General features: G+C 39.3%; 3 protein-coding genes across 4 annotated transcripts; all 3 read left to right on the top strand.

Moving 5' to 3' along the window:
* The first annotated feature begins 624 nt into the window (after positions 1 to 624).
* On the top strand, positions 625 to 10,034 carry LOC103704324 (UDP-N-acetylglucosamine transporter UGNT1-like). Of its 2 annotated transcripts, none has more exons than XR_603595.4 (10): positions 625 to 917; positions 4,396 to 4,472; positions 6,642 to 6,800; positions 6,913 to 7,046; positions 7,511 to 7,641; positions 7,727 to 7,784; positions 7,890 to 7,987; positions 9,353 to 9,460; positions 9,558 to 9,614; positions 9,708 to 10,034. XR_603595.4 is itself a non-coding variant. In XM_008787560.4 (10 exons), exons 1-10 carry the CDS (start codon positions 770 to 772, stop codon positions 9,786 to 9,788), a joined length of 1,038 nt encoding a protein of 345 aa, XP_008785782.1. In that variant the 5' UTR covers positions 631 to 769; the 3' UTR covers positions 9,789 to 10,034. The 2 variants fall into 2 exon arrangements, 1 of the variants encoding a protein (XP_008785782.1); XM_008787560.4 differs by having other exon boundaries at positions 631 to 917; positions 7,727 to 7,771.
* A 1,731-nt stretch (positions 10,035 to 11,765) lies between these two features.
* On the top strand, positions 11,766 to 12,212 carry LOC103699830 (flavonol 3-sulfotransferase-like). The gene has a single exon (XM_008781831.2). It carries the CDS (start codon positions 11,766 to 11,768, stop codon positions 12,210 to 12,212), a length of 447 nt encoding a protein of 148 aa, XP_008780053.2.
* A 3,619-nt stretch (positions 12,213 to 15,831) lies between these two features.
* On the top strand, positions 15,832 to 17,204 carry LOC103704323 (cytosolic sulfotransferase 7-like). Its single transcript, XM_008787559.4, has one exon. It carries the CDS (start codon positions 15,907 to 15,909, stop codon positions 16,927 to 16,929), a length of 1,023 nt encoding a protein of 340 aa, XP_008785781.2. The 5' UTR covers positions 15,832 to 15,906; the 3' UTR covers positions 16,930 to 17,204.
* The last annotated feature ends 9,810 nt before the right edge of the window (positions 17,205 to 27,014 follow it).

Raw genomic sequence — 27,014 nt, 5'->3', positions numbered from 1 at the left:
TGTGCCCTTTCCACCGCAATTTCAGAGCATTTTGATAGCCGATGCCATGTGGATGCAGTTCCAACTGTAGTTCTCTTTATTTATTTACGATGGTCTTTTGTATTTCATTACATTTTCTCCGTTGGACCATTTAATTTTTTTAATATATATATATATATAGTTCATGTTTAGTGGAAAACAAAAATTTAAGAAAATTTTTTTATCAGTTAAAAATTAAAATTTTCTTTTAAAACAATTTTTAAACTATTAAAATTTATAGATAAATTTTTTTATTAGAATATAAGAAATATTTCATATATTTCTTAAAAAATAAATACTCAACTAAATATGAATTAGTTTATAGCGTTCACTTTTCCGTTGTAAACTAGATATGCCAAAATAATTTTTTCATGTATCATATTTCAAAAAAAATCAGTTTTTCAAAAAATAATAATAATACTAATAAATAAAAAATTACAAAATTAAAACCAAACGATGTGGCGTCGCCCCGAATAAACAAATATCCGCTGCTGCTGCTACCGACGTACCAATCACATCGAGCCAGGTAGCATGCTCTCAAATCTCCTAAAGTTCTCTCGCGAGCGACCAGACCCAAAGACCGTCCCCGTTTGGTTTTGACATGGAAAGGGCGCCGTCGCCGAAAGGATTCTACTTGGCTCTCCCCGCTCTCTCGGAAAAGTAAGAAAAGGGCCGTCGAAATTTTTAAGTCAATAAGAAAACACAGGACTCGGCCGGCCTTCCATAATATTCGGCGTTCGATTCAAAGGAGATGGGCGATCGGATGGCGCCGAAGAGTGTGCTGCTGCCGGTGTCCGATCCCCCGCGCCGTGGCAGCGGCGGAGACGGCCTTGAATTCAAGGGCTCTGCCATGTCCAAGCGAGGCGCCTACGCCGCCCTCTCCTACATGACCTGCGCCGGTCTCCCTCTTCACCCCTCTCTCAAGTCAAATCCTCTGTATTTTGATGTTTTCTTTGAATTTCTTGTTAATTTATCTTTTGATCTCTTAAAAGTTTGAACTTTTAATCGATCGACGTATGATATGAATGTCTTAGATCGGAAAAACGAGGAAAGTTGCCTAAGCAATGGTATTGATATTTTTACATCCTAAAAGGTTGTGTTTTCTTGATTCTATAATGGGCCTACAGTATCAACTTCTGAAATGCGGAAATAGAAAGAAAGAGGAGACTGAATCAATTAACTTTAACTTGAAATAGCTTTAAAGATTCCCTTTTTTTAAAATATCATTTAAATTCTCAACAGCTGGTAAATTTAGCTTCCTTGTGATGTGATCTTTAGCTTGCAAGCTGCTACGGAAGTTCCTAGTAATTCCTTTTTTATGAGTTGGTTTGGGATAAAATACTTGGATTGCCCTAGCCATTATTTTCTAAAGGATAATAGTTTTCACAGGAATATCGTGTAAATTTCTGCCATTCACGTACTTGTGGGGCATGATTTCAGCAGAATTCTTGTCTTGATTTAACTTAAAAAAGGGATTATCTTTTTTTCTGTATGGTCGTGTGTTTTTCTATTTGAAGTCTCAGTAGCTGATAACATCTGTTCTCTGGGATGTGATCTTTAGTTTGTGATCTACTATAGCAACCGAGTGTAGAATGTTGTTGCTTTCTTTTGGTCTCTCTTACCTCATATTTAGATGAGTCAGAGAATTCAAGGGAGCGTTTTATCTCTATGCTGTCCATGAGCTAAGGAAATTGCGTTTGTGTCAATGCTAGTGCATGTGAAGTGTTGGATACTGACCATGGGAGAGTTAAACACTTGCTGTTAGACTACCTTCTAGAGGTCTGTTTAAGTAATAACCTTCACAGATAAATAGCTGATTTGAAGCCAAACGTAATGTGAATCTGCTAATCGATGACATGAAAACCACATAGATGTATGTCCAAGATGAGGGTATTTTTTGTGCTGTCCTCTTCTGCTAATTTGAGTTGATTAAGTGTAGAATTTTTAACATCCCTTATTCCAACTACTTGTACTGCCAGTGCCATGTTTATAGAACCACTATCTATGCTAACTGAAGAGTTATACAAATGCTTGAGGTTTTGATTAAGATTTACATACTGTTGGATTCATGACAAGAAGTTTGTTTAGCCAATTGAGTTGGTTGTTCATATGATATGTAGTGTGGAAATGTTAAAATTTCCATAGGAAACATGACTAAAATGTCCTACTGAATAATGATTCTTCAAACAAAAAAAGTAGTGATGGAAGTTTGGTTGGACTTGAGAATGTGAGATTACACATGAAAGTGAAGAAACTAGGTGCACTATCCTCCTCTTGTGTTTTGTTGTTGACTTATGATGCTGACTTTTGTATGCTAGTCTGGACCATTTTTGCATGACTACTATTTATGCAATGTATACACCCAAATGTAACTGTCATACTTTCTAGTTTTTGCGTATTGAGTATTTGGAAGATTGGAGCAATTTAAATAGCTAGGGTGACCTCTTTCATCCTTGGTACAAAAAAATAGCAAATGCTATTCTAGGAAATGCCAATGCTCCCCCCCAAAAGGAAGTAAAAAAATAAACCAAACTTTACTTGTACTCTCAGGAAAGAACATGGGTTTTGGTGTAAATAGTAACTGCAAACTAGTGCAAAAGTTCCTGGAAGTTTGAAGATTGTACTTTAGGAATCTTTTGCATCATTTGTATGATTGTAACAGAAGGTGACCAACTAATATTTACCAGGTAGACATTACCAATTATTTTGTACCTTTGAACCAGTGGAAAACATCCATATATTTCATGGAAAGATGAGTTTTAAGAAAACTAGTTAGAGCATAGATGACAAGAGCCAAGAAAAGGAATTTAGCATGCTTTTCTCCCTTGAGACATAAACATAATTCAGTTTTTGCCACCACAATATCAGTCCCTTGCACTTATTCCTCTTGTTTTGTAATTTAGTAATAGAATTGCAAAATAGTTAGATGAATTTTAGCATCGAAGTTTCTTCTTTGCCCTTGCCCCTGGTTTTGGAAAGCTTGGTTACCTTGAGGCAGGGTGTATTGAGGAAACAGGTTGGGAGGCTGAACTGGTAGCACTTGGGCAGGTTGGACGGGTGGAGGTAGAGCTGGTTGACTAGGAAGGTTTGTTATAGGATTAGGAAGAAGTGGAAGAGGTTGTTGGAGAGGAACTGAGATTTGCAAGGGTACCTAGTTCTGGTTTGGGGAACGCTGGTAATTCCCTCTCCTTCCATTTTCCTGAAAAATAGTGTTGATTTGGTTGACACCACTAGACTTGATGTCAGCCGTCTGCTTCTTTTGAGCACCTCCACTTTGGGAGGAGGGGGAAGAACCATAACTCTTAGGAAACATAGAACCAAATAATCCTTTCTTTAGATTCCTCTTGAATTGAGAGGCTCTTTCAAAAAGATCAGGATAGGTATTGTGACTGGGCGGATAATAGATCGAAGTGGATCTCTAAGATTTTTTACCAGCATCTGGATAGCTTGAGATTCGGGTAGATTACTTTCAACAGCATATGTCATGAAAATTTGATTGCCTCCCTATTTTCTAGCAACACGAAGGTCACAAATTGGCTAAAAGCCTTGGTTATATGTGCTATGTATTCATAAGACCCAAAGATTAAAATATTGTTTGCTGACATCATGCTGGTATATAATTGGCATGTACACTATGCCTTGCTTCTTGGCGCGCATCGGCACTATGACATGCCTGGTGATAGCACATAACTGGTGCCATACCAGTTCTTTTTGCTGATAAGGCTCTGGCAGGTACTTGCTAACTGTGCTTCCCAGCACTCTATTCTGTGCTGATCCAGGCCTTTTCATCTGTAGTTATCAATAAGAGAGACGGTCAATGGGAGGCATGAACATAATTGGTTGGTTCACAGCACATTAATTAAACAGAATGAGGATTTTAGCAAGGACACAGGCCTCGTATTATTTTTTTTTTAATGTTTCACAGATGGAGAATGATTAAAATACCATAATTTTTTGCCTTATAGGAGCAATTTTCACTTCTGAGTATAAATAGCCTTCAAATGCAAAATAACTGAATATGATCTCTTGAAGATAGAAAACATAGTAGGTTGAGAAAAGAAGTGAAAAGATAGGTAGAAACTAGAAACAAAGAGATGGAGAAAGGAAGGGAAAGAATACGTGAGCTAAAAGATAGGAAAATGAAGGAGATGTTATGATGGGAAAATGAAGGAGATGTTATGATGAATAATCCATCAGCATGCCTCTTCTTTTTATGTAAATTCATATACTGCACATTTATGGACGTTGCACCATTCTCAGATCATGGACATAGAAATGGTAACTAAACTATGTTGTAATTTTTTTTCTTTTTTTTTCCTTTTGTATCATATTACCATAACAGAAATTTGACTTTGCCCTGTGGATCTTTATCTGCAGTATTTCTTGTGATGTTCAACAAAGCAGCCCTATCTTCATATAATTTTCCTAGTGCTAATGTTATAACTCTCTTTCAGGTATCTTTTTTTTTTCTTCTATGACTATTTTCATTGAGTGATGCATGTCAAAAATTTCTATTGAATATTCATATTATATGATATGTATGTTGGACTATTCTCCTCTCAAGGACAGAGTGTATGTACTTGTCTCAACTCAAAAATCAATAAAACGGCACTTGAATCGAAGATCCATATCATTGATCGCGATCTATACTACCAAAAATGTTTAGAAACAAGAAATTACATGCTTTTGTGGTAACCATGTTTTACTATGGACTAACTGTTAAAATTATTATATTTCAATCTATATATGTTTTAGCATATATTGATCATGATTGATAAGGTGGATTCTCAATTTAAATATTTTATCATGTATTGTAGCATACTAGCATGGTGAAAACCTCTATTTTTGTGTTTGCATAATGCATCGATTAGAGACCATTGAAACATGTGATTTTTGGTTTCCAGGCATTTTAGTTGTTATATCATGATCAATAATGTGAATCTTTGATTTGGGTGCCCTATTACTGGATTTGAAGTCAAGAGGCCCTTTCCTCTCAAGAGGAGCAAAATCCATCCGATATATATATATATATATATAAGAGGAGCAAACTCTTCTCTCTCTGTCTGTGTATGTATGTATATATATGTGTGTGTGTATATATAGTCCGTGATTTCATATCTACAATATGCTAGTTGCGACATCTATAGTTCTACATATAGACATAGAGTCATGCATAGAACTGGTGATAGAAAAATAATCTAAGCAATCCCATATATTTAAATACATAAGTTGTCATTTTGTCTTAACAGGTACTAATGGATAGCAAAGCCCTTTGAAATGGGAAGATGCTTAACTTCCATGCTTTCCCCTCTTATACTTGTTGCTTAAATTTAAGACCCTTTCTCAATTAAAATCAATATTGGCTTATGCTCTTGATGTGCAAACCGTCATAGCTAGTTTCAAGCAAGGTTTGAAAACTCAGATTCAATTTCAGCCAGGTTTGTGGAGTTTCGATCCGTTAGTGTCAGTGTTTTAGAAGTTTAATTCTAAGTTTTGGAGTTTTGATCCAAAAAAAAAGAGAAATATAAAAAAATTATAAATAGAAGAAAAATAAAAGAAGCCAAGAAAAGTTATCAGATGTCATATTTTAGTATCTTGTATTTTATAGGCTCTTTATTTGTGCAGTTTCGATGGGGCGATATTAGGCTGATATTAGTATTACATACAAGTGAACATATATGGTTATATCTTTTTGCTGTGAACATATATACATCATAATCATCTAGCCTTTTCCCAACTATTTGGGATCGGTTTTATAGATCCTCATTCGCCAAGTATTCCTGTCTGGGGCTACCTCTAATGTTATTCCAAGTTTCTTCATATCCTTCCTCACAATCTCCATCTCCATCTATATAGTTCCAAATCTAGGGCCACCCCTAATGTTTTTTATCCTCAATGACCTGAATCATGCAATACATGAAATTACATACAGTTCCAAATCCATGATCATCTATCTGGAGTGCCCAAGGAACAAATCAGAGAATCAATATCTTTTGAGGTCCAAATTTAATCATTGGAAAAAAGCTTTCCTATAGCTTGAGTTTAAGATACAAATTTTAGGGGAAATTTAATTGCTCTTTTTTAGGAGTTCTATTTCAGGCATTTGGACTTTTACATGGTTATTAGTGTGACAACAATGGCTCAGGTTCTAGATGGTGAATCCGGCAATAGACAAGTCTCACACAAGAAGTCTTTGAAGTAGTTGATTATTGACAGTTGCTAAGATGCGTGCTGCATAGCCTATGATGTGGTCTCTACCCGACGTATATGCTGGTATACTATATATAGATATTTCAACCAAAAAAAAAACCTTAATGTTGATGGAAAATTATAAAGAAAGGCCTAAATATGCTTTGTTTCACTGATATGGCCATTGATGAGAACATATGTCATTCATTTAATAATACTGACTTGATGTGAATGGATTATGCCTTTTTTTGATGATCTAGTAATGTTTAAGAGACAGATACAAATAAGTATGGTCAATCATCATTTTTCACTAAAAATTGTGGATCCTTGAAGTTTATAAATCAATTAAATACTTGATGTTGCCTGTGACTATCATAGAAATCATTTATTTTTCCTCTTCCTTTTTTTAATCTTTTTTACTTGTACTTTTGCAGATGATAATTTCAACATGCATTCTTTATGCAATGAAACGCTGGAAGATTATTTCATTTACAGTTGTGGAGCCATGGACTGCATCTGATACGGCAAGCCTTGTACCACTTAAGACTTTATTGCATACCCTTCCACTTTCATCAGCGTATTTTTTTTACATGGTATGTACTTTGTACTGCAATGTGAAAATGAGTGCATGTCTATTTCCTCTGATGTTTTAAGCAAACATTCCTTGAACTGTAAATAAGGTCTGAAATTCCTGTTTTGGTAAAGTTGGCTTCAATGGAGTCTGTGCGTGGGGTAAATGTTCCAATGTACACCACCCTTAGACGTACGACTGTGGTGTTTACAATGATTGTGGAGTGTCTGTTAACTGGGCAAAAGTATTCATCTTCTGTGGTTGGCAGGTAAGTGACCTTTCTATACATTTGTCTTGGATTTCATGCGCTTTGAAAGTATAATGCTTCTGTAGCTCTAGAACCATCTCATGCTTGACGCTGGGTCAATGTGATTGCCTCACAAGGCTACTCAGCATGAAATTTTCTGTTTAACTTACTATATGTTCCTTCATAAATGTTTTGCATGCTTCAACTCTTCAAGGCTACAAGCCTGTCAGAGACTGCACTCTAAATGGCTTCTTGTGAAATAACATTATTTCATACATGATTATGTGGAACACATGGAGTTATTTTTCAGTAGTTCGCCATTCTTTGATTATTTATTCCTCCAGATAGAAGACCTAGTTAGGACAATCTTCTTTGAGGTGGTCACTTCTGAGTGCTCTGTTTCATGACAAAACAGTTTTACTTTTCAACAGATGTTTTTCACTTTCTGATTTGTTTCTTAATGGCATAACCAAGGGTTTTATCAGTGTGGCATTGATTGTTTTCGGTGCATTTGTTGCTGGAGCTTGGGACTTGTCCTTCGATGCCTATGGCTATTCCATTGTCTTTATAGCGAACATCGCTACTGCAATTTATCTTGCAACTATAGCCCGTGTTGGTAGTATCTATATCCTTATATTCTCTATATTTCCCAATAATTTGGCTTTATGTTCACAGTGTTTTTAATACCTTCTGTTTTCCAGGAAAGTCTAGCGGTCTCAATAGCTTTGGTCTCATGTGGTGTAATGGTGATAATTCATGGCCTTGCCCCCAATTTTTTGAAGCTTGCTTGTCTGTTCCATCATTATTTGTCAACTTGCAAATTAACTGTATTCTAACTTACCCTTTGCTGTTACTGAGTTTCAGGATTAGTCTGTGGACCGATTTTTTTCTTCTGGACATTTATTTGGGGGGATTTGAAGCTCACAATGAATTTTCCTCACCTTTATTCTCCTGGATTTCAGGTGGATTCAAGTTTCCTTTATAAACCTAGACAATGTATGTGTGCATTAATGAAACTGTGCATGTAAATTTGTATGTTTCTTTTGTACATTTATAAGGAATCTTTTCATTAGTTTGTTTCTAGTAAGTATGGATTGATCCATGACCGCTGCCCATGGCCACTACACTGCCTCCATGTCCGCTGCCCTCAGCACCACCATTAGCACATCTTCGATGGCTGGGGGATTGGTCCTCAATCCAGTTCTGAAGGTGTCCTCAATCTTCTCCAAGTATCATCTCCTGAGGAGTGGTATTGATGGTCCACTTCAACTGTTCCTTATCGATCATAGCTTTTGTATCCTCTTTCCCTATCGCTTAACCAGTAGAATGGAAATAACAGCTTTGCAATCTTGATAACTGTGGCCCACTTGTTCATATGGGAACATACCATATGAAGTTTCTCATGTTGAAATTTGATCCACATGCTCAAGCTTGTATCTCCATTTAAAATGCTAAGCCAAAGGAGAGAGGTGTAGCCCTCAGTTCTGCTTCATGCATGCATGTTTGCAACAGTTGGTATCATTGTTGGTAACATAAGACTTGAGGATTTGTGTATTATATGGCAAGGGCCCTTCTCCAGTATTTGGTGGAGTGCTGGTTTCTATCCAGTACTTCACACTGAACATATATATGTTCCATGTTTCCCACCTTCTGCTAATTTCTTAGATTTCTTGTACAGTTTCAATGATTATCTTATTTAGCTCAAGGGACAGTCATTTTAGGATCCCCTTTTCTTTCTGTCAATTTATCTTGCTCATTCCTCCTTTCTCTTGGATCCTGCGATGTCTCTTGGTAGTCCTAAACTAGATGATTAGAATGATAGGATAAGCTGTCAGTTTTGAAAGGCATTTGCTAATTGCTATCGGCAATTTCAATTCAAAGTGGAAGATGGTTAGTCTATGACCTTTCCATATCCATATATGGAGATCACAAATAACTCTGTTGCCTTTCAAAGATTGATTATGGACTCGTTCAGCTTCACCATTCTGTTGACCTATCTGATCTTGCCTTGAGTGATTTCTTTGTATATACATCTGATGAATTATTACGAGTTCTCATCCCGTGCACACTGTGGTGTCCTTTGTTTATCTCAAAGGAAGCTCCCTACACTTTTCGGGTGCTTGTTTGTGGCTAAAAATCCTGGTGAATCATTTGTATGCATCTAATTAGATGAAGTAGATCTTGATATTTACAAAAGCTAGTTGCTTACTAGTGATGTCAGTGCATCTTTAGCCATTCTACTGTAGCATGTAGACAAACATGTTTTGCAAAAATATTTAAATTGTGACCCTACAAACTATGTTCATTTGTCTATTCAATTTTTGCAGGCTGTGATGCTCCTTTCCTGTATAATGGCGTTTTTCTTGAATTACAGCATCTTTTTAAACACAACCCTGAATTCTGCAGTCACCCAGACCATATGTGGTAATCTAAAGGTTTGAATTCCCTACTAAATCGCCCATATATATTTTGGTTTTCCTGCATTTTGTGAGAGTTTTGCTAATACATCATCTGATCTTCCCGGTACGATAGGATTTCTTTACTGTTGGATTTGGCTGGTTAGTGTTTGGTGGACTTCCTTTCGATTTGGTGAGTTCAAATTCCTCTTTCATTTTGTTGATGCAGATTCGTTCTTTTCTTTTCTCTATTGATTTTAAAAAATTCATGCTATCTATTCTCCAGCTCAACGTTATTGGCCAAGGTCTTGGTTTTGTTGGCTCTGGCTTATATGCCTACTGCAAACTGAAGGGAAGCAGTCATTGATCGGCTAAAACCTATTTATTGCAGCAGTTCTCCCTAAATGGAGTTTTAACAAGATTTACTGAAGCAGCTTCATGAAGTAATTGTTGAGGCCAAATTTTTGGTCATGCCATCAATGGTGATATTTTTTGTGCATGTTTTTTTTATTTCTTTTGATCAAATCTATTTATCTATGTACAAGAAAGTAGGACATCATGAATTGGGTAGGAGACATTAATACTTGTTAAAATAATTTTCAATGTGCGTTGACATGGGCTAGCTCAATTGAATAATCGGGATACATCAGTATGAGTACTTTGTTTTTTTTTCATGTTTTATGTGATTTTATTAATTAAGTTATGTTTATAATATATGCTGTTTGAATCACCTCTTCACACCGGAATACTGACCAGTGGGTGGAGAGGATATGGCCATTCGCCCGCAATATTTTACACTATAATTTCAAGAATAATATTTTTTTCTTTATCATTGCTATAGTTTTATTATTTCAAATAATTTGAACTATTCATGTACATCCCAACAATTGATATCATTCATCAGGGACGCCTTCACCATCTACTGAAATAATTATTAGTTGGATTAGATTTATAGTGAATCAGTCCAACACGAAAGCAATATATAATAATAATTATTTTTTTAAAACAATATTTGTTAGGATGAATTTAATTTTTTTTTTTACTAATAATTTCTCGTCATGGTGTAATATATGCACCACCAACGAATATGGGGATCTTAACAACAACAGACCAAAAAATTAGCTGCTGGAGGGATTGGAGGGCTGCTTTTATTCTATTAAAACACACAAGTAGCTAGTAGGTCAGCTGGTTGATACCATCTCCACCCAAGAGATTTCAGGCTCAAACATGGAGGGTGATAAACAATATCATGTTTTAAAAATATAAAGAAAAGCTCAGATAACATAGAGCAATGAGGAAGCAATCCCATTTTCTGTGCACGAGAGGGGCATGACTTCCTTCCTCCAAACTAGCCACAAAGGAAAAATATATATTAACTTGCAATTTTATTTTTTTTATAAAAAGCTATGCTTGGTTTGATTAGAGCTTATATGGGCAAAGATTTGAGTTGGATTTCTAAGTAACCATACAACAACCCAAAAACTCATCCAAATAGGGTAATCGAAAGTTATTTTTTGAGTTTTTTTGCTCTGTATAAGTATCTAAGATCAATCTGGTTGGATCTTCGCATACTCTTTTTATTTAAGTTCGGATGTGCAGGATTCAAATTCATTCAAATCTAATTACAAGCACCACGACTGTCGATGGTCAATCTCAATGAGTCTGTGCTGGAGTCTTCAAATCCACATAGATTTTGAGCCAAATCTAGTCTGGCCGTAACAATTCAAAATTTTATTTTAAAAATATTTAGTGAAAAATATTTTTAAATTTTTTAAATTTAATATAAATATTTAAGATTTTTGTGCGAGAGTAAGCACGCTCAATCAATCGGGAATCTATGCGGGCCCCAAGCATTATATTGACACGACACGTTTGTTGTTGAATAATTAGGGCGCCCGCGTAAAGATGCCTTTGGGAGTTTTAAATATATTATTTGCCGATCCTCACGGATCTACTTTGGAGCTTGTTGCAGGTAAAAGACGAGAAAAAGCCACTAGCACTTTTTTTTTTTCTTTTTCTTTTTCTTTTTCTTTTCTTTTTTTTTTTTGTGAAAACGGCAATTTATATGGCTACCACTTGCACCTTCGTCTCCTCCCAAGACTGCTGCGGAGTTGCATCCTTCGTGTCATCGCATGGCAACTCTTCCTCCTCCTCCCACTGGCTCCCTCCCAGAAGAGTCCCAGAAGGAGAAGAAAGTGGAGGAACAAAACCCAACACCCTTGCAGGAGTATGACAACCTCATCTCCACCCTCCCACTGGATGAAGGATGGCTTCCCGTGCGGCTTCGGAAATACCAAGGCTCTTGGTTCCCCGAACTCAATCTGACAAGATGAGGTCTCCGGAGATGGACCGAGTTCCATTTGCGAAAGCCTTGGAGATGTTCTGCGAGGGTATTTGCCCCTCCGGCCCGATATGGAGTCATGTTCTCGAGTACTGGGAGGAGAGCTTGAGAAGGCCGGAGAAGGTGCTGTTCTTGAAGTATGAGGAGATGATGGAGGAGCCCATGTCGCATGCCAAAAGGTTGGCCGAGTTCGTGGGGTGCCCGTTCTCCCTGGAGGAAGAGAGAGAAGGGGTGGTAGAGGAGATCTTGAAGCTCTGCAGCTTTGAGAAGCTGAGAAACTTGGAGGTCAACAAGATGCATAAACGCGACGCCGTGCACCTCGCGAAGTTTGACTCGCTCTTCAGGAAAGGAAAGGTGGGGGATTGGAGGAACCACATGAGCCCCGAGATGGCTCGCAACCTGGACGAGATCACCCAGCAAAACTTCAAGGATTCCGGTTTGACCGTCTGACAGTGCTGTGGGTTTACAATAATCCTTTTTTTTTTGCTGAAATTTGCAATAACCCTTCGCAAGGAGTTTAATTAATAAGCCAACTGCAGTTCTAGAGAGAGCTGTTTCTGTTGAACTGCACTGCAAAGTAGCCAGTTTTTTATAAATTTGTACTTCCTTTCGATATTAAATCTAAGTCATGCAGCTTGTGATTTCTGGTTAGCCTTCGCTAACCGAGTTTGGTTCTGGTTTTGAATAAATTTGACTTGTGTTTTCCCCCAATCCTTTTCTCTCATATATGTATAATGGTTGGCGTTGCCACTGGGAATCGACCTAGCTGAGCTATTGGTGCTATTGGAATCAAGGCCGGGGGTATCTTTTAATTACGAAGACTAAGATTCAGTTATCCCTATTGGAAAATAATCAACCTGTTGAAATCTTATAAATCTCTTTTATGTAATTTTATTATTTTATCTTTGATATTTAATTAATGGCTTTATGCACATACTAAACAAATAAATTAAGTTCGGATGTTACCCTTATAGAATAGAATTCGCCATATCTAAGTGCAAATAGTTGATGGCGGTCTACTCCCAAGATACAACGAACCATTTTATATTCTCCTTGAAGTGCACTCTAACACAAGAGAATCAGGGTCGAACCCGAATTAGCTAAATTTAAAAGCATTAAAAATCAGCAAATTTGATTGAAGCAAGCTTTCTCAATCCTCTTATATGTGGACACAATGCTCTTCTCAAATACTTATTGAGTGCACTTGAGTTCACTCACTTAGTGCTCTTAATGCTCTTCTATAATTTGGAGTTATTGAGATGGAAAGGGGATATTCTGATTGATGGAAAGTATGATTCCTTTTCTATTTATAGATGCGAAAGGATGAGTATGATTAGATGCTTAAGCATCATTTCGTTGAATGCATCTCTTCACATAATCCATCCATTCATCAAAGGTTGTGTCCCATAGGATCACTATCAGATCGGATGCATCATTTCGTGAGAATACATCTTTCATGTACGAATAGGGGTGCAAATGGATCGGGTCGGGTCATGAGTGACCCTGACCCATCCGGTTCCTCGTTCGGATTCTAATTTTAGACCCAGACCCAGCCCAATAGTAGATCAAGTCGGGTCGGGTCAGGTCCATGTATAATCCGGACTCAATCCAAAAAATTCATATCCAGTTCGGATTCGGTCAGATCAGCCCATTTATGGCCTCCCTCTTCTTACTCTTTCTTCCTGTCATCCTCTTCGCCGCTCTCCTCCTCATCCTCTTGGCCCCCGTTGTCTGCCCACACGCCTGCCATCGTCCGCCCACACGTGTTGGAGTAATTCCCTGTATTGCTATTCCGAATCAATCCAATGTATTTACATCTCAAATGTGTCTTGGTTTAAGTAAGCTTTAACCTCATGAGTGATCGAAAACGGTCCTTTTTTGCATTAGACTGATGCATAGCAATCCCCAAGCAAGATATTTTGAATCCTACTCCCAACCAACCTCGAGCACAACCTGACATTCTGAAGCAACATAATGCTACCCGAACTAGCCAGTTTGTCATCCAGTTCAAGTAATTAATGGCTGTATGATCCATAGTAAGCCTTTTTTGTTGTGTGGCCCACAGCCAACGCACCTATTTCTCTGTGATTTGAGAGGGTTAGGTGTGGTTCGTGTAGTATTTTGATAGTTTTCACCTACATATCGGTACAAATTTAACACTACCTATTCTAAATGGGTCCGCCCATGCTTTTATTCGAGGGCTACAGCTGTAGCTTGCTGCGCAAGGACGCCTACTCAAGTTTATCCATTAATTTGTTAAGACAATGATTACGAGCCGAACTTCAACAGAACTTATTTACACCTCTACATGCTGCGGTCCCTGAGCCCAAATAATTTTACAAAGTTAGAACGGATTACATCAAAGCTGGTCGTAGGATTGAAACTCAAAATTATCTAAATTTTAAATAGATTAGGTCGGATCGGGTCTGAATTCAGTAGACTAAGATCCAACTTAAAAAATGAAATGGATCCAACTTTAGGATCCGATCCGTCCCCATGGATCTTTCAAAATAGATCGAATCGGATCTAAGCAGGTCAGATCGGATCGAGTCACGGGTCAACCCAATACATTCGCAGCCTTATGTAGGGAAGTCTTTCCAAAAGTCCATTTGCAAAGCATCACTTCAGAATGAACGTCTTAAAAACATCTTTTCAAGGGAAGATAGAGATAAGAATAAAAAATTAAATCTTATCTATTTAGAAAACTAAGTTATTTAAGAGTCTAAAATAATTTTATATTTAAATAGATTTATATTTTAATAAATATCTAATATAAAATTTCAAAATTTCAAAATTTTGAATTAAACATTTTATTAATAAATTAATAAAGTTATATAGAGGTTAACTTCATCGCAATTACTACAAAATATATTTTATCATTATATTCGAAAAAATCTTCAATCAAATCAAAACAACTAAAATAAATTTTGATTTAATATGGGCTCAATTGAATAATCCGGATATATTAGTATGAGTATTTTGTTTTTTCCATGTTTTTTTATTTTATTAATTAAGTTGTGTTTATAATATATGCTGTTTGAATCACCTGCTCAGACCGGAAAAAAATACTGAGGGTTTAGTTTCTAATATGTTTTATTCCCTTCTACGCGGCTGATGTAGAGGAAGTGATTTGCTACCATACATTCAACCAAACCAGTTGCATCATCGAAGGGGATGGGCCATGGAATCGAACCGTACGATTTGGTGATCAATGGAGGAGACACGGGGCCAGTTGGTCTGTATGAGCATCCAAATTCTTTTCAGTGAATAACCAATGTGAGATTAAATATACATCTAAATGCATCTGTGCATGTTTTTTTTAATTTAAGTTCTTATATTCTCATAAAGGCTAAAGATTCAAATTTATTCAAATCTAATTACAAATACCACGACCGGCGCATAATCAGTCTCAATAAATCCATGTTGCAGTATCTTCAATTCTACATAGATTATGGATGTGATCTATTTTGGTATTATCTCTAACAATTAAGAATCTCGTCTAAAAAAATAAAAAATAATTTTAAACTTTTTTTTATTTGGCATAAATATCTAAGATCTTTTCCATGAATAACGTCGATGATGAACGACGCTTATAAGCGTCGGTATAGATCAACGACGCTTTCTTGACGCGTCGGCCTAAACCGAGCCCACGCCCACTTGCCCGATGACTTACCCACGCTTTGGGGGGTGTGGGCAGGAAATCTACCGACGCTTTTAAGCGTCGGTAAAGACCAAACGAAACGTCTGGAGATATCTTTTCTTTTGTGGTGATAGGTTATGGATGTGATCTATTTTGATATTATCTCTAACAATTTTGAATCTCATCTAAAAAAATTAAAAATAATTTTAAATTTTTTTTATTTGGCATAAATATCAAAGATCTTTTTCATGAATAACGGGCGTGAGACTAAACACGCTCAATCAATCGATAATCTATGCCGGACCACAAGAATTTGATTCATTGATTGATACATGGTCCACCCTTTTGTTGTTGAGTAATTAAGGCGGGGGTTGGTGCGGCAAAGATGCCTTTCGGAATTTTAAATATATTATTTGCCGATCCTCACGGATCTACTTGGAACTTGTGGCAGGTAAAAAAGACCAGAGAAAGCCCCTTGCACAGCTGCATCCTTCGTCTCTTCCCATGGCAACTCTTCCTCCTCCTCCCACTGGCTCCCTCCCAGAAGAAACCCAAAAGGAGAAGAAAGGGGAGGAACAAAACCCAACACCCTTGCAGGAGTATGACGACCTCATCTCCACCCTCCCACTGGATGAAGGATGGCTTCCCGTGCGGCTTCGGAAATACCAAGGCTCTTGGTTCCCCGAACTCAACCTGCCGGGTGTTATCGCTATCCAGCAACACTTCAAGGCTCGACCCACCGACCTCTTCGTGCTGAGCTTCCCCAAGGCCGGAACCACCTGGCTAAAAGCACTGACATTCGCCATCACGACTCGGACCCAACATCCCTTGGCTCACCACCCTCTCCATAGTCTCAACCCTCATCAGTGCGTGGTCACCATGGACAGAATCTTCGCCCTTGGTCAGGCTTCCACGATAGAAGCTATGCCTTCTCCTCGCATCCTCAGCACCCACATGCCTTTCTCTCTGCTGCGGGACTCGATCGAGGGCTCCGGCTGCCGGATCATATATGTCTGCCGGGATGTCAAGGACGTGTTGGTCTCCTGGTGGCACTTCAATGACAAGATGAGGCCTCCGGAGATGGACCGAGTTCCATTTGCGAAGGCCTTGGAGATGTTCTGCGAGGGTATTTGCCCCTCCGGCCCGATATGGAGTCATGTTCTCGAGTACTGGGAGGAGAGCTTGAGAAGGCCGGAGAAGGTGCTGTTCTTGAAGTATGAGGAGATGATGGAGGAGCCCATGTCGCATGCCAAAAGATTGGCCGAGTTCATGGGGTGCCCGTTCTCCCTGGAGGAAGAGAGAGAAGGGGTGGTAGAGGAGATCTTGAAGCTCTGCAGCTTTGAGAAGCTGAGAAACTTGGAGGTCAACAAGACGCATAAACGCGACGCCGTGCACCTCGCGAAGTTTGACTCGCTCTTCAGGAAAGGAAAGGTGGGGGATTGGAGGAACCACATGAGCCCGGAGATGGCTCGCAAGCTGGACGAGATCACCCAGCAAAACTTCAAGGATTCCGGTTTCACCGTCTGACAGTGCTGTGGGTTTGCAATAATCCTTTTTTTTTTGGCTGAAATTTGCAATAATCCTTCGCAAGGAGTTTAGTTAATAAGCCAACTGCAGTTCTAGAGAGAGCTGTTTCTGTTGAACTGCACTGCAAAGTAGCCAGTTTTTTATAAATTTGTACTTCCTTTCGATATTAAATCTAAGTCATGCAGCTTGTAATCTCTGGTTAGCCTTCGCTAACCAAGTTTGGTTCTGGTTTTGAATAAATTTGATTTGGGTTTTTCCCCAAGCCTTTTCTCTCATATATGCATAATGGTTGGTGTTGCCACCGGAAATCAACCAAGACGCCGACTTAGTTGAGCTATTGGAGTGCTCAGATAGTTTGCTCCTCAAACTATGAAGGACGGCAAAAGATCGCAATGTATCTCCATAATAGCGATGTGGCCACTGTGCTCGGATGGATGATGATTTCGATGCCAGTCGCTTCTGAAGTGATGTTGGATGGAGAAGATTGTACTCCGACTTTTGCTACCCGATCTGAAATAGTAAAGATAGACGGATGTTGGATGGAGAAGATTGTGCAGCAATAGACCCTTTGATGCCTTAGTTAGACTGACTCTCAGAGAATAGTGAAGATGTTGTGAAAGCGGCAAAGTGATCGCACATGAACGTAAAAAAGGCCCGAGAACACTTACCTCAAGGATCTTCCAGAAATGGTTTATATATGCAAGGGTCGATGCCCATTGTCGAGGAATTTGGACATGCAGATCAACCATTTTTTATAACCAATCACACGTCCCGAAAATCATGTGCTGGCGTTTTACCCTTGCATCTAGCTCGTTCATCATATGGTTATAAAAATTGTTCGCGATCGTAGCTGTAATAACCCCAAAATATTTTTTTTATATAAAAAAGGATAGAATAGTCCTTTAAAATTGATATGAGGGGTAAAATTGGAAGGAATCAAAAGATAATGGCATAGTTGTAGATGTATTGAAGTGGTAAGGGTAAAATTGGAAGGAATCAAAAGTTAATGGCATAACAGTAGATATGTTGAAGTGTTAGGGGCAAAATGGAAATTTTTGGTGTGTGATGTGACTTAATTAGGAGGGTTTGGTGGCTCAGACGTGAAACAGAGAGGAGAGGGAGTTCTCAGGCGACAGAGAGGAAGAAAAAAAGAAGAAGAGGAAAGAAAAGGAAGAAAGGAAGAGGAAGAAGAAGAAGAAAAAGAAAGGGAAAGAAATCTCGGTTGCACTTCCAGCTGAAGGGAAAAGTGTAGATCTCCTTCCTCTCTACGCAAAGACCTCGATTTCCAAAAAGAAAAAGGTAAATATCCGTCCCTATCTAGTCTTTTGATGACATTAGGCTATACAAAGGGTGGATATAGTCTAGAGGGGTCGGATAAGGGTTGTAGAGGTGGTTAAAAGAGGAAGAATCGGATTTTAACAAATTTTTCCGGCACTACGGAAAAACTGTGTCGAAGTCCCAACTTCGGTGAATTATTTAGGGGGTCAAACGGCCTCCGATGATGATGCATGTTATCTCTTTGGAATCCTCTATGAGTGTAGAATGTTAGGTAAAAATTTCATCAAATTTGGAGTCCTGAAAGTGGATCAAAACTGGGATGAAGTAACCCACTGTCAGTTCGGGTTACTGTTCATCCGGGTGGAAAATAGGGGATTTCATGCTATAATAGAGTATTAAGCCTAGATCAAGCTAAAAGGGACCTTGTACTCGTGCAAGGGAGTCCCTAATACACATAAATGATGAGTTAATTAATAGAAAAAGAAAAAGAGAAAGAAAAGAAAAGATTTAGGGAACGGGGGAGTTGAATCAATTAAAGTTCCCTATATTATAATTGGCACGTAGATTATGGCCCTTGATACAAGACTAAATGTATTGTAAATGCATGTCACAGTTGGGCAAGAAGCTAGGGAACAAGAGGAAGAAGTCCCCTGCTGCCTACTGTAAAATTGTAGAGGCGTATCGAGGCCGTGCCGGATTGACAGGTGAGTGGGAGTTTGTACTTTGCACCATGAGCACATTCCTTATTCATTTTCATGAATGTTGCCAAGTGTGACTTGATTCCACCTGAGCTTATTGATTAATTGTTGTAGTAGATTCCTCTATAATTTTGATTCTCTATGCTTGATTATTCTGTACATGCATTTGAGGGAACATTGAGAGGAATTACGAGGGGTTGATGAGTAATCAAATTAATTCCGAATTGTGAAATAACTTCTTTTGTAAATTGATTTCATTTTCTCTATTTCAAAGACTTGTAGAGCCCTTCTCATGGTATATTGAGTTGCATTGTACTCCCGTGATTCCTCACTCCCAACCCTGATGTTAGTTATAATTGGGTCGTGGCCGAGTGAGTGGTAGTCTTGACTATGCTCCTTTTTAGTAGAGTATTGGGAGGGTGCATTATGGCATTTATGCATGGCTTGGCAGTATCTGCAGGACACCTATAGTCGATGGGGTTGAACATCGGCCTTTGTGCACATAGTAGCCTTCTGGGTGGGCGGAGCCCAGTCCCTTCCTAGGGGGGGACACGGCCCTAGGCGTAGGATCGGCCGGTCCTACGACTTATATTCTGCTTGCCGCCGGGCATAGTAAGACCCCGCGAGGTGCAGTATGGCTTTCCGCGGATGTAGAATTTCCGCGAGGTGCCGTTTAGTATGTAGATGTAAGATGGATTTCTGTTCTGGATACTGGCCAGCATTTATATGATCAGTGTGGTGTCTTATCCTGCATATGCATGTGACAGTAGGGAGTTGTTGCTGGTTCGCCTGGGGCGTAAAACCCACCTCCCGATAGCTGTCTAGCATTTACATTATCGATATGGTGTCTTATCCTGCATATGCATGTGACAGTGGGGAGTTGTTGCTGGTTCGCCTGGGGCGTAAAACCCACCTCCCGACAGCTGTCTAGTGATGATTTACATATTGGTGTGGTGTCATATTCGATGTATGCATATGACAGTAGGGAGTTGTTGCTGGTTCGCCTGGGGCGTAAAACCCACCTCCCGATAGCTGTCTTATTGATGATTCAGCCTATTGACACCTGATTTATATGATTCAGTACTATGACCTGTTGAGCATATTCATGAGTAGCATATATATTTACTTGATTATTCCATATATGCTTCAGATGAGTTGAGATTGATTGTGGTGATATTGATGACTTACTCCATATTCTCTATGTTGAGTTCATGTTCATCTTGTTATTGATCTTGAGATTTTACCACGAGCCATGATTATATCTTGTCTCATGTGCATAGTACTCTCTACTCCACTCACTGAGTATTTATATACTCACTCCCCAGTTTGATGTTTTTGATTGCAGGAAAGGTATTGTATAGAGAGGAGCAGGATTAGTGGTTACCTACTAGCTGTGCCGCTCCATAGTATAGTATAATATAATGTAGATAGAGGTTTATACCTTTTGGTGTATTATAAACCTTCTATTGTATATAGTGCATAGTTACAGTCATAGATCCTGTTGTGGATATGGGTTTGACCATGGATGGAATGGGAACCAGATTTTTTTACATATGAGTTATATGCCTGAGATAATGTATTGATATATATTGTCCAGGTTCATTATGTGACGGATTATGTGATTGCTGCTCTGACAGGTAGTGTGTTGTATGTATTGAGATAATCCTGACAGGTCACTATAGAAAAAGTGATCATTTTGTGCATGTATCATGCCAAATTTTTCAAGATTTATTGATGATTGATAGGTAGTAGGGTTCTACGTGGTGGCTGGTGGCCTTATGCCTACCCGCACCCTAGGACCGTCGCGGCGGCCCGCCGGGAACGGGGCGGGGGTCGTGACAAAGCTTGGTATCAGAGCAAAGGTTAAGAAGAGTCCTGTCAGAGTAATAGGATGAGTCAGGATTAAGTATAGGATTATACTATGGAGCATAGGATTTTTCTATATATTAATTTATGAGTCATTTACAATTCAGTAAAATATATTATGACTCAGTGTGTAACGACCGTCCTTTCTTTTTAACTCTTTTAGAGACATATAAAGAATACCTCCAAGGAGAGGACCTGCTCGTCCTGGAAAGAGGATGGAGCCAGATATAGCATTGGATGCGGGTTCCGCACATGTCGAGCCCCAAAGAGAAAAACCTCCTCCTGCTGATAGACGGAGGGTTGATGATCAAGGAGATGTAGGAAGTAGAGATGCATTGATGGAACAGTTACTGGCGGAGAATCAGGCTCTGAGGGAGCAGATTGCTCGGGGGAAATCTCCTGCCCCGTCAGTAGTATCCATTCCACCTCCTGTACCTGTGCCAAGAAGTTTGGCCAGGCGAGCTCTAGATGATGAGGGAATTACTGTACAGAAATTTCTGAGGCTCAGAACCCCGGAGTTTAAGGGGGAAGAAGGTGAAGATCAAGGTGAAGATCCTCAAAGATTCCTGGAGGAGACTGAAAAGATGATACGGAGACTGCCCTGTTCTGATGCAAGAGCTATAGAACTTGTAGGGCTTACAATGAAGGAAGATGCCTGGGACTGGTACCAGAGACAAGTGGAGGACAAATTGTACAGTAGGAATCCTCCAACCTGGGAAGAGTTCAGGCAAGCAGTGATGGATGAGTTTTTGTCTCCGGTTGAGAGGCAGAATCGGGCTCTTCAGTTTGAGAGGCTGAAGCAGATGCCCGGAATGAGCGTATCTGAGTACGCTCGTGAGTTCACTAGATTGGGGAAGTATGCTCCTTACATCATCCCCACTGAAGCTGCCAGGATAGAAAGATTCAGACGAGGTCTGATTTCCCCGCTTTATAATGCAGTACTGGCAGTAGAGGTCCCCACCTTATCTAGGCTGATTGATAAAGCAAAACAGTGGGAGACCAGAAACAAAGAGGAAATGGAGGAAAAGAGGTCAATCACAAGATACTTTTCTACCATCAGTACCTCGTCCTCCAGTCACTATGGCCAGAACTGAATCTAGGTTCCAATCATGGCCAGTATGTGGCATATGTGGGAAGCAGCACCCTGGCAGATGTAGAATGGGTCAGGGAGTGTGCTACAGATGTGGACAGCCGGGTCATTTTGCCAGAGAATGCCTGCAGGGTGCCACCCAGCAGTTTGTGCCTTTGGCATCCTACCCTTCTGTGCAGATGGACAGGCCTAGTAGTAGGGGGCCTGTAGGCAGAGGCAGAGGTCAGACACCAGCATCACAGCAGAGTGTTGGACCATCTCAGCCATCAGCTCCAGTAGGTAGAGGGCAAGGAAGGGTGTTCACGGTAAATCCACAGGAGGCACAGGCATCAAATGCAGCTGTGACAGGTATGCTCCTCATTGATAAGATTAAAGCTAGAGTGTTATTTGATTCTGGAGCTACCCATTCATTTGTGTCCCCTTATTTTGCTAAAAAGTTAGCTAAGGATAAGATATTGATGCATATTCCCTTAGTTATTAGCACACCTGTAGGGGATAGTATAAAAGCGAAGTATGTGTATCCTACCTGTGTGGTAGAAATAGAAGGTAAAACACTTCCAATTTATTTGATTCCCAATACCACACCGAGCAGAATATGAAGAGTAGATATACTCACCTCTTTGAGTAATCAGGTAATTTACTCTTTTAAATTCGAGGACGAATTTTATATAAGGGGGGGAGGATGTAATAACCCCAAAATATTTTTTTTATATAAAAAAGGATAGAATAGTCCTTTAAAATTGATATGAGGGGTAAAATTGGAAGGAATCAAAAGATAATGGCATAGTTGTAGATGTATTGAAGTGGTAAGGGTAAAATTGGAAGGAATCAAAAGTTAATGGCATAACAGTAGATATGTTGAAGTGTTAGGGGCAAAATGGAAATTTTTGGTGTGTGATGTGACTTAATTAGGAGGGTTTGGTGGCTCAGACGTGAAACAGAGAGGAGAGGGAGTTCTCAGGCGACAGAGAGGAAGAAAAAAGAAGAAGAGGAAAGAAAAGGAAGAAAGGAAGAGGAAGAAGAAGAAGAAAAAGAAAGGGAAAGAAATCTCGGTTGCACTTCCAGCTGAAGGGAAAAGTGTAGATCTCCTTCCTCTCTACGCAAAGACCTCGATTTCCAAAAAGAAAAAGGTAAATATCCGTCCCTATCTAGTCTTTTGATGACATTAGGCTATACAAAGGGTGGATATAGTCTAGAGGGGTCGGATAAGGGTTGTAGAGGTGGTTAAAAGAGGAAGAATCGGATTTTAACAAATTTTTCCGGCACTACGGAAAAACTGTGTCGAAGTCCCAACTTCGGTGAATTATTTAGGGGGTCAAACGGCCTCCGATGATGATGCATGTTATCTCTTTGGAATCCTCTATGAGTGTAGAATGTTAGGTAAAAATTTCATCAAATTTGGAGTCCTGAAAGTGGATCAAAACTGGGATGAAGTAACCCACTGTCAGTTCGGGTTACTGTTCATCCGGGTGGAAAATAGGGGATTTCATGCTATAATAGAGTATTAAGCCTAGATCAAGCTAAAAGGGACCTTGTACTCGTGCAAGGGAGTCCCTAATACACATAAATGATGAGTTAATTAATAGAAAAAGAAAAAGAGAAAGAAAAGAAAAGATTTAGGGAACGGGGGAGTTGAATCAATTAAAGTTCCCTATATTATAATTGGCACGTAGATTATGGCCCTTGATACAAGACTAAATGTATTGTAAATGCATGTCACAGTTGGGCAAGAAGCTAGGGAACAAGAGGAAGAAGTCCCCTGCTGCCTACTGTAAAATTGTAGAGGCGTATCGAGGCCGTGCCGGATTGACAGGTGAGTGGGAGTTTGTACTTTGCACCATGAGCACATTCCTTATTCATTTTCATGAATGTTGCCAAGTGTGACTTGATTCCACCTGAGCTTATTGATTAATTGTTGTAGTAGATTCCTCTATAATTTTGATTCTCTATGCTTGATTATTCTGTACATGCATTTGAGGGAACATTGAGAGGAATTACGAGGGGTTGATGAGTAATCAAATTAATTCCGAATTGTGAAATAACTTCTTTTGTAAATTGATTTCATTTTCTCTATTTCAAAGACTTGTAGAGCCCTTCTCATGGTATATTGAGTTGCATTGTACTCCCGTGATTCCTCACTCCCAACCCTGATGTTAGTTATAATTGGGTCGTGGCCGAGTGAGTGGTAGTCTTGACTATGCTCCTTTTTAGTAGAGTATTGGGAGGGTGCATTATGGCATTTATGCATGGCTTGGCAGTATCTGCAGGACACCTATAGTCGATGGGGTTGAACATCGGCCTTTGTGCACATAGTAGCCTTCTGGGTGGGCGGAGCCCAGTCCCTTCCTAGGGGGGGACACGGCCCTAGGCGTAGGATCGGCCGGTCCTACGACTTATATTCTGCTTGCCGCCGGGCATAGTAAGACCCCGCGAGGTGCAGTATGGCTTTCCGCGGATGTAGAATTTCCGCGAGGTGCCGTTTAGTATGTAGATGTAAGATGGATTTCTGTTCTGGATACTGGCCAGCATTTATATGATCAGTGTGGTGTCTTATCCTGCATATGCATGTGACAGTAGGGAGTTGTTGCTGGTTCGCCTGGGGCGTAAAACCCACCTCCCGATAGCTGTCTAGCATTTACATTATCGATATGGTGTCTTATCCTGCATATGCATGTGACAGTGGGGAGTTGTTGCTGGTTCGCCTGGGGCGTAAAACCCACCTCCCGACAGCTGTCTAGTGATGATTTACATATTGGTGTGGTGTCATATTCGATGTATGCATATGACAGTAGGGAGTTGTTGCTGGTTCGCCTGGGGCGTAAAACCCACCTCCCGATAGCTGTCTTATTGATGATTCAGCCTATTGACACCTGATTTATATGATTCAGTACTATGACCTGTTGAGCATATTCATGAGTAGCATATATATTTACTTGATTATTCCATATATGCTTCAGATGAGTTGAGATTGATTGTGGTGATATTGATGACTTACTCCATATTCTCTATGTTGAGTTCATGTTCATCTTGTTATTGATCTTGAGATTTTACCACGAGCCATGATTATATCTTGTCTCATGTGCATAGTACTCTCTACTCCACTCACTGAGTATTTATATACTCACTCCCCAGTTTGATGTTTTTGATTGCAGGAAAGGTATTGTATAGAGAGGAGCAGGATTAGTGGTTACCTACTAGCTGTGCCGCTCCATAGTATAGTATAATATAATGTAGATAGAGGTTTATACCTTTTGGTGTATTATAAACCTTCTATTGTATATAGTGCATAGTTACAGTCATAGATCCTGTTGTGGATATGGGTTTGACCATGGATGGAATGGGAACCAGATTTTTTTACATATGAGTTATATGCCTGAGATAATGTATTGATATATATTGTCCAGGTTCATTATGTGACGGATTATGTGATTGCTGCTCTGACAGGTAGTGTGTTGTATGTATTGAGATAATCCTGACAGGTCACTATAGAAAAAGTGATCATTTTGTGCATGTATCATGCCAAATTTTTCAAGATTTATTGATGATTGATAGGTAGTAGGGTTCTACGTGGTGGCTGGTGGCCTTATGCCTACCCGCACCCTAGGACCGTCGCGGCGGCCCGCCGGGAACGGGGCGGGGGTCGTGACAGTAGCAAACTGTCGCCAACTGGGAAGAGGGTTTGAAATTTGAAGAACTTTTTGAGCGCTACTAGGGCTGACTACATGGCGAACTTTGACTTGGTCTGAAGCTTTGTGGCGAGCTCTCATTGATCGGCTTGTCATGTCGGCTATGCTTGGTTCTAAGGCGAATTATATGAAAATATGAAAAGTTGTATATTTTCTTTTGAATCGATCTTCCTATGCTTGATAGAAAAAAAGAAAGAGGAAAAACAAAAACAAAAAAAACAAGCGCCATGTGTTCAAATTCACAAGGTGGGGAAATGGTAAGTAAGAGAACGAACAGACTGAAAGGCAGTGAGGATGTGGCGAATCATAAGAAGACGACAAGTAAACTTGGGGTCCTCGGCGATGGAATCAACCCATGGAGGCCTGTCGGGTGCAGCTAACCGTTCATGGGTTGCGGTTTCTCGAAGAGGTTCACTCAAATACTAGTCATTGCTCTCTATTTCTAGGAGCCCAAGTTTATCTAGTGCAATAATAAGCAAAGCACGAGATGGGCATGGGAACAACTATAAAGAGTATTTGCAATGGGAATGGATGCTTGAGTCCCAGCACAGTCCTGCTTGATGGTGACTGCTTGATGGTGACTCAACTATAGTGATCGGCTAGATCCAGAAGGCACTAGCAGTATGGATAACTGCCACCCATTGCTCCGAAATATTCAGACCATGGTAAGTAGAGACGTTGCCTTCCATATCAAATATATCTCCAGAAAGGCCAATAGAGTTGCAAATTAGGTGGCCTCATATGTAACCAACCATTCTAAAAAAGGTCCTTAGGTTGAAGAGATAAAGCTGCCCAAAGCATTCCAAGACTTTTTATTTTTTTTATTTTGTTGAATGTTTTCGCACTAAAAGTGTATGAGTCATCTGTTGTAACAAATAAAAAAAAAAAAAAGATGCTTGGGTCCAATACTCACCAGCTTATGCTTACTTTTAAGGTGGTATGCCCAGATTTAATTAAAGTAAATGAGAATATATGTTGAGTATGTATACTAACATATATAAGCTTAAAAGTGATAATATGAGCCAAGTAAGAATCCATCCTTCTCCCCTCCTGCACACACCAACATGAACAATTTAAAGATGGAAAACAGTAAATAATCAAATACCAAAATAACATAAATACTATGAAATCACATACCGGCTATCCAATAAGCCAATATATATATGTATATATATCATATATCATCAAAATAACGATTTCATTGAAAAAAAATATACCATATATACATAAACTATTTCATTCAATGGTGACTTTAAATAATTTATTTGCCAGATCAAAACGATACAGCTCCAAGGATGGTTATCTTTTCAACTTTAAGCTACTCCATATACTTTCTAGTCTTGATGAGGCAATCAATAGTATTACATTTTTTTGCCCGTGATAGAGCAATTGATAATATCCCATTTCAGGCCGACAATGGGACAACTGATAATAATCCTGTAATATATGTACGTACAGCAATATATC

The sequence above is a fragment of the Phoenix dactylifera genome, chromosome 1 (genome assembly GCF_009389715.1).
Source record: "Phoenix dactylifera cultivar Barhee BC4 chromosome 1, palm_55x_up_171113_PBpolish2nd_filt_p, whole genome shotgun sequence".
In the NCBI taxonomy this organism is placed as follows: Eukaryota; Viridiplantae; Streptophyta; class Magnoliopsida; order Arecales; family Arecaceae; genus Phoenix; species Phoenix dactylifera.
The sequence above is the reverse complement of the archived record's forward strand: the minus strand, read 5'-3'. Positions and strand labels throughout refer to the sequence as shown.

Coding starts and splice junctions, on each gene's coding strand:
- LOC103699830 (XM_008781831.2), top strand. CDS start 11,766: ATGGACCGAGTTCCATTTGCGAAAGCCTTGGAGATGTTCTGCGAGGGT.
- LOC103704323 (XM_008787559.4), top strand. CDS start 15,907: ATGGCAACTCTTCCTCCTCCTCCCACTGGCTCCCTCCCAGAAGAAACC.
- LOC103704324 (XM_008787560.4), top strand. CDS start 770: ATGGGCGATCGGATGGCGCCGAAGAGTGTGCTGCTGCCGGTGTCCGAT. Junction 9,461..9,557: donor CCATATGTGGTAATCTAAAG/GTTTGAATTCCC, acceptor CCGGTACGATAG/GATTTCTTTACTGTTGGATT. Junction 9,615..9,707: donor GTGGACTTCCTTTCGATTTG/GTGAGTTCAAAT, acceptor TCTATTCTCCAG/CTCAACGTTATTGGCCAAGG.